Source organism: Humulus lupulus, chromosome 7 (genome assembly GCF_963169125.1).
Source record: "Humulus lupulus chromosome 7, drHumLupu1.1, whole genome shotgun sequence".
Taxonomy (NCBI): Eukaryota; Viridiplantae; Streptophyta; class Magnoliopsida; order Rosales; family Cannabaceae; genus Humulus; species Humulus lupulus.
The window spans coordinates 205,761,727-205,774,360 of record NC_084799.1 but is presented as its reverse complement, the minus strand read 5'-3'; the positions used below and the strand labels follow the sequence as shown (position 1 = coordinate 205,774,360).

At 30.2% G+C, this 12,634-nt stretch overlaps 1 protein-coding gene across 1 annotated transcript; it reads left to right on the top strand.

Moving 5' to 3' along the window:
* Nucleotides 1-3,956: 3,956 nt before the first annotated feature.
* LOC133792645 (peroxidase 60-like) lies at nucleotides 3,957-7,046 on the top strand. The gene is made up of 4 exons (XM_062230552.1): nucleotides 3,957-4,244; nucleotides 5,418-5,603; nucleotides 5,716-5,875; nucleotides 6,369-7,046. Exons 1-4 carry the CDS (start codon nucleotides 3,957-3,959, stop codon nucleotides 6,785-6,787), a joined length of 1,053 nt encoding a protein of 350 aa, XP_062086536.1. The 3' UTR covers nucleotides 6,788-7,046.
* The last annotated feature ends 5,588 nt before the right edge of the window (nucleotides 7,047-12,634 follow it).

The following is a 12,634-nucleotide window of genomic DNA, read 5'->3' as shown; positions in this document are numbered from 1 at the left end:
TTAAAGGAGATTAATACCACCACCATTACTCTAATTCCTAAAATTCAATGCCCTGAGAATGTTAGTGATTTTCGTCCAATTTCCTGCTGCAATGTAATATACAAGGTGGCTGCTAAGCTTATATGTAGTAGACTGAGGAAGGTGTTGCCGGGAATCATGGTCGTTTTATTCAAGGCAGATCTATAGCCCATAACGTGATGATATGTCAAGAGTTATTTAGACACTATGGGAGGAAAGGAGCTAAGCCCAATTGCCTTATGAAAATGGATCTTCGGAAAGCTTATGATACGTTGGATTGGGATTTCCTTGAAGAATTGCTTGTAGCCTTTAGATTTTCGGAACAATTTATTCAGCTAATTATGGTTTGTGTGAGAACTCCGAAGTTTTCTATTATGCTAAATGGGTCTTTACATGGTTTTTTCAACTAAAAAAGGGGGTTGAGACAGGGAGATCCGATGTCACCATTGCTATTTGTATTAGCTATTGAGTACTTAACGAGAATCTTGAAAAAAATTGCGAGGGACAAGGAGTTTCGATTTCATGATAGATGTGCGGATCTACAACTCAATCACCTATGCTTTTCTGATGACGTGGTTCTATTTACTCATGGTGACTTTAAATTAGCTTATAGAATGCTTCATGGCTTTGAGTTATTCTCTTAAACTTCGGGGTTACAAGCTAATTATACCAAATCGGAGCTCATAACCGGTGGTATTCCGAAAGTAGATGTTCAAAGAATTTTTTCAGTGTCCAAATTACAGCGAGGTACTCTTCCTTTTTGGTACCTTGGCATTCCCATTAGTGCAAAATGTTTCTCATATTGTGATTGTGAGGGATTAATTGATAAAATGGTCGATAGAATTAAAAATTGGAGCTGGAAATTCTTATCCTTTGCTGGTAGACTCACTCTCATTAACTCAGTTTTAATATCTTTACATACTGATTAGCGAGTTTTAGACTTGTTTTAATGTGTCTGCTTAGGAAGTATTTTAGAGGTTTAGGATTGTTTTGTTCTATTTTACGCTTGTTTTGTGTTGTTTTTGTTTATTTTCAGGTTTTGAAGGATTGGGATGATTTAGAATGAAAAAGATGTCAAAAAGCACAAAAATTCGTAAAGCTGTCAAAAATGCATTTTCTGAGAGAGTAGCGCGACCTCGCTACTGTAGAGCGCGATCGCGCTAGGTTGCTGGAAATTGAAATTCGGCAGATTTTTAAATGAAGGGCATTTTGGTCCATTCACAAGGGCTAATTTAGGGTAACGAGTTCTGATGCGATTTGGGGAGAGTAAAAACGTGAATTAGAGGCTAGAGACAAAGGGGAGGTGAAAAGAAAAGAAGGAGAAGCTTGGAGCAAGCGTGGGCGATCTGTGACAATTCCCCATCTAGTTTCATTCTCTTTTTCTTTAAATTTTCTATGTTATTGTTTATGTTTAATTTGATTATGGATATGAATATTGAGATTATGAGCTAAACTCCTATTTAGGGATTTGATGGATATTGACTGAGATAATTCCATGGATTAATGCTATTTGATTATTCATTCTTCCTTGTTTATGTGATTTGTTCATTTTTGTGCTCAATACATGTTTGAGATTGATCACCTTAAGCATGATTCATGATCCTAATGTGAAATCTGAAAAGTGAATATTAGGAATGCTCTAAATGAATAAACATAGGTTTTGATGTGAAACGAAAGTATTCGCATAGCTTATGTGACTTTTAGATTATTGCTTAATGCGAATTGTTTGTTGTACTATCTCAGAGATGCAATAGTAGACAATGCCATTTAGTACCTTTATGATTGAAAAGAGTTTAGGTGATTTTATAATCTGTCATTACATAGGAGGAAGAAGAATAGTTGACTAGTATTAACAATTGGGTAATCAAAGCAATTGAAATCATATTCCTAATTTCATATTCATTGTCAAATCCTTTTTTTTATTTGTTGTTTTGCTTGTTTTGTTTTCTGCAATTTAATTTAAAAACCAATTTTTATTGTCGCCAAATAGAAATATAAATCCAATTTGGTTAGTACTTGGCTGCAATTCCATTGGGTTCGACCTCACCTGTGTGAGTACTACTTGTATGATACGTGCACTTGCGTGTATTAAAATATAGCAACACATACATATTGGGCGCACATTGTTGTTCTTCCTAGGAGAGTTATGTGTAGAATTAATGAGATTTGTAGAGGTTTTGTTATGGAAGGGAGTTGCTAAGTTGGGAGGGCCAGGGAGTGTGGCCTAGGAGGATGTGTGTAAAAGAAAGTATAAAGGAGGTTTGGGTATTCGACATATTGAACTGTGGAATTTAGCAACTTTAGGGAAATATGTGTGGGATATTGCAGCGAATAAGGAAAACCTTTGGGTTAAATGAATCCACTCGGTTTACCTATTAAGGGTGAGTTTTGGTGGGAATATGAACCTCCCTTGCAAGCCAGCTGGTATTGGAAGAAGATTATAGTAGTGAAAAATAGATTGAAGGAAGTTTACTCTTATCATTCTTTTATCTCCAAAAAGTATAGCATTAAAGAAGTTAATGACAAATTTAAGGGAGTTTTAGAGAGTGAGAATTTTGCTGTTAGTGTAGCTGCAGCTACCTACTATTTGTGGAGAGTGCGCAACACGACTCTATGGGATGGAAAAGTTATTAGTATTGTTTGTATAGTCAGTTGTATCAAAATGGACATTAAAGCTAAAGGGCAAATTGTTTTACAGAATAGAATTAACATGTTGGATAGGAATTGGTTTGGAGATTTAACTGTATAGTTTCATTTTTGTTGTTTGTTTGGTTGGTACCTCTGTTTGGGTTGCTGTTGGTGTATTTGGTGTTTTTGATTAATGAAATTGCTTACTTACAAAAAAAATTAATAAATGTTTAAATTGTTAAAAAGATAAAATGAAATCAAACTATACTAATTTAATTATGGAAATATATATACTAAAAACAGCTATGGGCACGTGTTCTCCTGTCTCTAGTTCAATGAGCAAAATTACAAGGTGGAATTATGCGAGATGATCACGAACAAATAATATTGCAGGCACGAATGTATATATTTTATCATTTCAACGACTAACATTTCAAGTATTATAAATATATGTGTTTATAGAAAACAAAACGCAGTTATATATGATTTAATTATGAAAAATTATATTAAAAACACACCAAATGTGTATATATATATATTATATGAAATATGCTAATTTTGACTTTGAAATCTTCAAACACAGACATATGTGTTCATACTATAAATAAAGGTAACATTTAGTGACAATGTTTTAGTCACAATATATATTTTGTGTGACTAAATGTCACTTTTAGTAACAATAAAAAATTACTTGTGACTAAAAAATCATACTTAATCATAAGTTATCACTAATGTAGTTTTAGTCACAACCTATTATTTTTTGTGATAAAGTTTGTTGTGACTAAAAATACATTTAGTAACAACAAATTGCGATTTTTGTGACTAATACTTTTAACCACGAACTTTTTAGTGATAACATAAGTAAAATGATTTTTCATTAGTCACAAATTTTTTATTTTTAGTTACAAAATTTATTGTTACTAAAACTAAGATATTTTTGTATCTGTATTTCCGTATATAGAAACTCTCTAAACACAAGAGACTACACTAATTAATAATTTTATATACAGAAAAAAATGTATATATGTCACAGGCACGATTGAATAGCACGTCTATATATCGAGCTATACATGACTTTATTAATAGTTAGTTATAATACAATGTCGTGCCAAGCATATGTAATTATCCAACTAATCCAACATTTCATATCATATCATCATAAAATAAACATTAATTATTATTCCATATATCCAAATAAGTTCCTATAAAAGCTAGCTATCATCATAGCTCATCACACTGCAATAACTCATCATAAAATCCTAACCAAAAGAGTGGTGCACACCCAAGACATAGAATATAGATATATGAAAATGGTGTGTAATATGAAGAATAATAATAGGGTTTTGGCCATGGCCACCATCGGCCTCTTCCTTATTTTGGGTCTGAGTGAGCAGTGTTATGGTGCGTTGCAGCCTGGTTACTACAACCAAAAATGCTTCATCACAACTACAACTGGTGCATGGCCACTTACGAAATCTCAAACAACAGAAGTGAATGTTGAGGCCACTGTCAAAGCCGCCATGAAATTAGCCTTCACTAACGACTCCACCATTGCAGCCGCATTGCTTCGTATGCAGTTCCACGATTGCTTTGTTAAGGTAAGATATATATATATATATATATGAGTAATGATATGTTCATCCAAAATATGCACCTAAACATCACACATAGTGATGTATCACTGCTTTTTAAAATATTGGGATATGAGTAATGATATGTTCATCCAAAATATGCACCTAAACATCACACATAGTGATGTATCACTGCTTTTTAAAATATTGGGATATGAGTAATGATATGTTCATCCAAAATATGCACCTAAACATCACACATAGTGATGTATCACTGCTTTTTAAAATATTGGGATATGAGTAATGATATGTTCATCCAAAATATGCACATAAACATCACACATAGTGATGTATCACTGCTTTTTAAAATATTGGGTCCTAGTTTTAATAAATGTGATTGGCTAAACCAAACTGCCACATCATTGTGTGTAATATTTGTGTGTATATTTTGGGTGCACATATCATTACTCTTTATATATGTATATTAGGTAGAAGCAACATCTAATGCATGTTTGTTTAGTTTTAAAATTGTAAACATTGTTAATAATTTTAATGAAAAACTCTTCATTATTTTTTAATATATATATATATATGTATAATAGAATAAATTATAGTTCTATAGGATATATAAATATTTATATCAACAATCTCTACATATATAACATTTAAATACAACATTTATATATATATTTACATGACTACATAATATATATATAAATAAAATACAATAATATTTAAAAATAAATGAATAATAAAAACAAAATAAGAATAAATATATATGCATCAACTTTGTTTAGTTTCTAATGTATCTCGCGCAATAATGAACAAAATATTATATATTATATATTTAATATAATATTAAGTTTAAGTTTAATTAAATTTTATTTAAGTTAAAAATATATGATTTTATTATTTTTAAATAATTATTATTGTAAAATATCTCAAAAATATCTTATTTTAATTTTTTAATTATTAATTTATTTACGTTTAAGTTATGTTTATAATTTACTATTAAATTGAAAATTATTCTGTTAAATATAATAATATTCTGTTAAAATTAGTATAAATAAATTAAAAAACAGTCAAAATCAAGAATTTTGATTATCTATACATTTATTATATAATAATAAAAGAGATATATACACATTTTTATTAATGATTAATTTACAATAAATAATATATATCTATGTGTGATTATAGGGATGCGATGCTTCAATTCTTCTCGATGGTAAGCAAAGTGAGAAAACTGCAACTCCAAATCTGAGCGTAAGGGGTTATGAAGTTATAGATTCTATAAAGAAAACTTTGGAGAAGAGTTGTCGTCAAGTTGTGTCTTGTGCTGATATCATTGTTATGGCTACCAGAGACGCTGTCAGCTTAGCCAGTGTACGAAATTATATCAATAATTATTATAAATCTCTTTCATATATATATATATATGTATATGTGATACTTATATATATATTTCATGATATATATATATATATATATCAATCAGGGAGGAAAAGTGAATTATGGTGTGGAAACAGGAAGGTTGGATGGAAAAGTATCCAATGCTTCCAATGTCAATCTCCCTGGTCCTACAATATCAGTGTCTGACTCAATCAAAGCATTTCAACAGAAAGGACTTGGTGTCAATGACATGGTTTATCTTCTTGGTACGTATATATATATATATATGCATTATACATGATTTATAAGAGTACTTACTTTACTCGTTGCTATAAAATTTGGATGAGTTATTATTAGAAAGTGGTCGGTCTTAAAACTGTGCTGAACACCATCTATCTATCTATCTATATATATGATGAGAAAATATCACATATTTCTTACCATATTATCATGCACATATTCCACATTCTCACTATGGTACGGTGAAGTAAAGAAAACTTTAACGAGTATATATTTGATCCAAATTTAAAACTGAGCTAAAAGAGCCACTTGTAATTCGGGAATAATAAACTAAAGAGCCACTTGTGATCGAGTCGTCCAAGATTGATAAGCAAAAATAGTCATCAGGGAGGATGTTAGAGAAAATATTACATATGAAATATATTACCAATTTGTTTTGAGATGAATCTCATACTTCTTACCATACACCCCATTCTACTTACACATTCTAACAATCTATATATATATGTGTGTGTGCAGGTGGTCACACTGTTGGAGTGGCACACTGCTTTCTGTTCCAAGATCGTCTTTACAACTTCAACGGTACTAACAAGCCTGACCCAACAATGGACCCAATGTTGGTAAAAGAGTTGAAGCCAAAGTGCCCTCAAAAGTTAAATATCGCCAACACAGTTTTCTTGGACCAAACTCCAAGCAGTTCCATGGTGGTGGATAAGGCATACTTCAACCAACTAGTGAGGAAGAGAGGAATTCTTAAGATTGACCAAGACTTAGCCATTGCTAGGCAGACTAAAGATGTTGTCTCACAACTCGCCGGCGGCAAGGACTATGAGTTTGCTCAGAAATTCGGACAGGCCATGGTCAAGTTGGGGCGAGTGGAGGTCATCACTGACACCCGTAAGGGTGAGATCAGAAGATCATGCAACCTAAAAAATTAATAAATATGATTATTAAGAACCCTTTTCTTAATTTCATAATTGATGATGATGGTGATGATCGAGTTCCAAAGATTGTTTTTTACTTCTCATTTATTGTTAGCTTTCTTCTTTTTGCTTTTGAAGATTTTTGTTGTCCTTTCCAGTTTTGTCTATTTCATTTTTTTTTTTCAAATTGTAACTTGATCGTGTAATAATAAATGATTGGATATCATTTATATATCCAATAATAATAAAAGCATCTTTTCATAGTATACGTGCAAATATATTTTTGTTGGTGATTGGATTTTGTTCGCAAACATATTTTTTTGTCCTCTTTTTTATATTACAGGCTTGATATATATGAATATTTTTAGGTAGGACATCAGTTTTGAGGTATTTTCTGTTTTCAGCACTTAAAAAAATTATAACCCACTTTTATTTTTATGTATGATGACCTACATCATAAGCATAATTAACAAACATTCCGTCAATTTTCAAGAAATTCTGAATAATTTACAATGTAAGAGTTCAAACAGTCAGTTGCACGCTTGACTATTTGTTTTTATAGATATGGAAAACAATATAAACTTTGATTTTTACAATATAAATTATTCTGAATTTCGTGAAAATTAGTAGGATATATACCTACTATATATAAAGCTATCATGTACATTATCATACAAAAATAATAAGTTATAATTTCTCTAAGTGTCAAAAATAAAAAAATGTCCCTACAATAGAGGCAAAAATAATGCTTCTCTAGAGAACTTCACAGAAGTTAGAAGAAAATAACATAGGGATTTTACATGGTTCAGACTATAAAAGAGTCATAATCCACGTAACTGATATTAGTGAGTTTGAATCTTGTTTCAACCAGCTTCAATGGAATCTCACACATCGTATATATTTCTCTGAGTTTACAATGCTTAATTAGCCAAAGTTCTGAAGCTTTTCCAAGGATATCCCCAACTATATTTATAGAGGTCTGGGTCATTAATATCCTTAATTAACAATTAATACAACATTCCCTATTATTTGGGGAGTAAACTGCTAATTAATTATATAGGAATGCACTAACAAAGACCATGGGCTCAAGCGGATTGCACGGGGCCCATTTACAGAAAGCTTCCTACAACTTCATGGGAAATAAGTATCTGACCATGTCAGGATATATGGCGCACGTTTGCCCTTTGTTAGGCAACGTTGTGGGAAATGTCGATTGTTGATGATACAAACTCGACACAACTATAATTTCTCCTATATTCTCTCTACAATCTGCTCCACAATGTACTATTGCAAGTCTTGCCGAGCTACTTAAATCAACCTCTCTCACACATTCTCAAGAGAAATTTTTCAAAAATATTGCTTTTATACTATCAATGTGCAAAAATATAAGAATTATACTTTTCTTAATTTGGATGGAAAAATTTATTAAAGAAAAAGTTAAAGTATGAGAAACACAATTAGTAGCTAACTGAAATATGGAAATGCCACATTTTTTTTTTATCATAGTTATGTTTTCTTTGATTTAGAAGGTAATTTTTAAATTTTTTTTAATATTTCCTTCATTTTTTAATTATTTTTTCTTTCTTTTTTTCCTTACTTATTTTTTGTTCCATTTTTCATTTTTTTTTCTACCAATTTTTTCCTTCATCCTTATTTTTTCTTTTCATTTTTTCATTCTTCTTCTTTTCATTTTTATTCATTTATCTATTTTTTTATTTCATTTTTATTGTTTTGTTTTTTTGTTCATATTTTTTTAGTTTTCTTTATTTTTTTTCTAGTAATTTTTTCATTCATATTTTTTTTCTTTCCATTTTTCCATTATTTTTCTTCTTTTCATTTTTATTCATTCATCTACTTTTTTTTCTTCATCATTTCTTTTTTTTTTTCATATTTTTTTAGTTTTCTTTCCTAAGTTTTTTTTCCTTCTTTTTTCTTTATTTTTTGTACTTATTCTTTTCTTGTTCCATTTTCTTTCTTTTTTTCTTTTTTTTTTCACACATATTTTAACATTACATAATTATTTTACTATTTTTTATTTATTATCTTTTTTTATTGTAATTTTTTTATAGTTATTTCCACTATATGTAAAAAAAATTCGAATCAATTTTTTCAACATTTTCTTTTTACTGTAACCCTTATAGAAACAACAAAATTTGGAAAGAAAACTAATAAAAATAAAAAAAACGTGAATGAGTAACCAGTTACCCTGATGAGAACATTCAAATATAGTAAAAAAATTAGATGAAGAAGATGGGAGAGAAGGGAAATGGGGTGGATCTTTTTTTTTTCTTTTCTATCTTTAGATATGTGGTAACTGGTTACCTTCTCGTTTTTGTGTGTGTATATTTCTGGGGGTAATTTGTTACCTTCACGTTCTTTGTGTGTATATTTATAGGGGGGGGGGGGTAATTGGTTACCTTTATATTCTAACGTGTGTGTATATTTCTAGGTTCTTTATGGTAACTAGTTACCTATGTTACTAAAATCATAGTTACTTCTTCTTCATTTTTTAATGAAGTGCTCTTCCTCTTTTCTTTCAAATTTGATGTTTATTTTCATATTTAATATGAGTAACCTATCACCCCTCTTATGGTAACTTACCTCTCTTATGGTAGAAAGTTACTCCTCTCAAGATAATTGGTTACCCCTCCTAGTACATGTTATTTAACCTAGCTCTAGGATTTTTTTTTACATAATTGTCAAAGATCAATCAAGTAAATGGTTACCTTACCCATGATTTGAAAAAAAAAACGTACAATCTAAAAGGAAAAAAATGTTTATAATAAATAAAAAAATAATTTTAAACACAATTCATATTACCAAAAAAAGATAAAAAAAAAATTCAAAAATACCAAAAAAAAATTAATATAAAAATAATATAATAAAAACAAATAAACTAAAAAATTAATAATCAAATTACAAACATACCCTTCCAAATTAATAAAACTTGATTAAGAGTAAAAATATGACATAAACCAATTTTTATGCAAAAATATTGGAAAAGGACATAGAGTAACTTTTTTTGAAAAGAAAAGCCATAATTTTGCATACTCTATTAAAAATCACATATAAAATGTAATTTCATCCCTTCTCAAAGCCCAAAATTACTTCTAAGAGGCTCACACTAAAGCCCATATACTACTATCATTATAGCCCAATAATACATTATTATACAGGAAGTTTGAAAGCAAATCCTCATCAACAAAACTCATTACTTTTTCTTTCAAAGGTCAATACTATTTTGTGTGACCAATTCAAATTCATCGGAATTCAAATATCATATTTCAAAGAAATATCAAAATAAAACAATAATAATGAGAACTATATATAATTTTAAATCAATGGCCATATAATTAAAACTATATATTGTCAAAATCAATGACCATATAATTCAAGCTCAAAATCAATTGGATATGAGAGCTTTGCTTGATATCTGAATTGAACACAATACACACAACAAAGGAACAAGAAAAATAATAGCAGAAACAAAATAAATAGAAACAAAATTACACCAATATACTTGGTTCAGAGATTCCAATTAGGATCTCCTACATCCAAGGCAGGGAATTTATCTTCCTTAGTCGAATCCACTATGAAGAAGAGAGATTTACAGCACTAGAATTCACCAGCTACAGATCTTTACAAGTCATTCACCAGACCAAAACCCCAAAGCTCGCAGTCACTCTTGTTTTCTTTCTCCACAAGAACAGAGTAGACAAAACAGAACCTTTTAGCACACTAGACTCTCTTAACACATCTCTTCTGAACTAATCTATGCCTTTTATAGATATAAGGCTTACAAGCAAAGACCTATAGATAACCTAACTAACTGATCTTGACTTAACATAATAAAACAACTACTTGGGCTGCAGCCCAAGATAACGGTTTTAACTAACAGCCAAGAAATGCAAGTCACACATTAACACTCTACCTTTTTCACCAGCCATGTACCGTACAAGTTTTTCATAACTCAGCCAATCATTTGCATCAGAGGTGTAATGATTAAAACACCTTAGAAAATGATTGTCAAACCAATTCTGCAGCCCCATGTGTACCAACTGCAAATTCTAGTTGTCACCTTAATTTTAAATCACCTTTTCTCCACTATTGAGTTGTTTGCTTTGCCATAAATATATATATCAGAACATGTGGTCTGAATATGATCCTGTTATGTTAATGACCGTTAATTACCGTTAGTCCTTTATTAATGTTTGTACAGGTCATTAGTTATTGTTAATAACTAATACCTTCTTTTTGTTTAGTCTATAAATAGACTTCAGTGTAATAGAGTCGATGTACAAAACAACAGATACTTCAATAACAGATTGCTATTCATTTTTGAGTTACTTCATTCTTGGTGTTTGTAAGTTCTGAGTTTGTGAACAGATTAGATCATTGTTCCTCAACAGATCCTCAACAATATTGCTCAAGACAATTGTTTGAACACTGAGATATTAGCACATATTCTAAAGATTTTTCACTCACTGTTGCTTTCCCATTGGCTGTAATTGCGCAAGAAGATGAGCTTCGCAGAGAAATTCATAGGCCAAATTTTCATTTGGACTAAGAAATATGCAGAAGTTATTTCATCTCTAAAGAAAATGCAGAACCAAATGCAACTCTGGCCAGCATTGCCATAAGCTAGCTATGTCTTACTCTTGACCACTTAGTCATATGGTAACTAATGTGAGAGACATCCTTAAATAACAGTTATTATAACTAAAACAAGCCTAATCATATTAACTAAAAAGGGTTTAGTTGGTTTGTCGATAACTGACTTTTTCACATATATGTAATAATTTTTTATTTTTAAAATGAGTGCTTTAATATTAATTTGGAGTGTAAGTATGACTCCCATTTTCCAATATCCAACTTCATAGTGCATACCCAATTCCCTCAAAGCCACTTTCTCTTATGTGCCCCACAACAACCAGAATATTATTTCCTCAAAAGTTCCCAAAATACAGTCCCATTCCTCATTCTAGTCAACCCAATAAACAGAAATTACCACTCTTTCATCTATTATAGATAATACTAAACCAGCCATAAGGTTCATACGACCAAATAAGTACTCTCTCTCCCTCTCTTTCTATTAGACCAAATTTTCAAAGATTCTCATATTAAGTACTTGCTTTATAGCCTTATAGGTCTATTGAAATACTTGCTCATTCAATATACATCTATGTTACAGACTTTTTCTTCGAAATTTTACAATATTTATCATGTTTGACTGAAAAAAACCCCACATTTTAGTTAAAAATGCTACCTAAATAAGAAAAGTCAGTAGTTTTGATTCCTTGATCTAAAAGACCAACAATTTTGCTATCATAAGCTATTATTCCAGGTAATTGAATATGTGTTTATAATATTTTTAAATTCAAATTTACTATTAGTCCATCTACATTTGATTGGGCACTGATTGGTTGGTAGTATGAGACATTATAATTTTAATACAAGCCACTCAGTCAATCAAATCTTCTCTTGCAAAAACTTTGTCAAATTTTACTTTTTCTTTTATCAAGTTATGCATCAGTTGTAGATTTGTGGTGGAATTTCATATATAAGTTATGCATCATACACATCACTTAGAAATTATTTCAACATTCAAAATAAGATAGTACAATTTGATATTGGCAATATGTATAAGTTTCTCATCATACTCTTGCCTCACTACAAGGAAATAAGTCTAATAATGGCTTATCATAATCAAGAAACGGTTCAAGAATCACTTTTATTGTCATGAATAGCACATTCTTTTCTGGCATAGATTCATATATACTACATGAAGATTACTAATACCAATCATCATTGCAGTTTTGAACGAAATAAATAGAAATTGTAATAATTCAAATTCTAAAAATT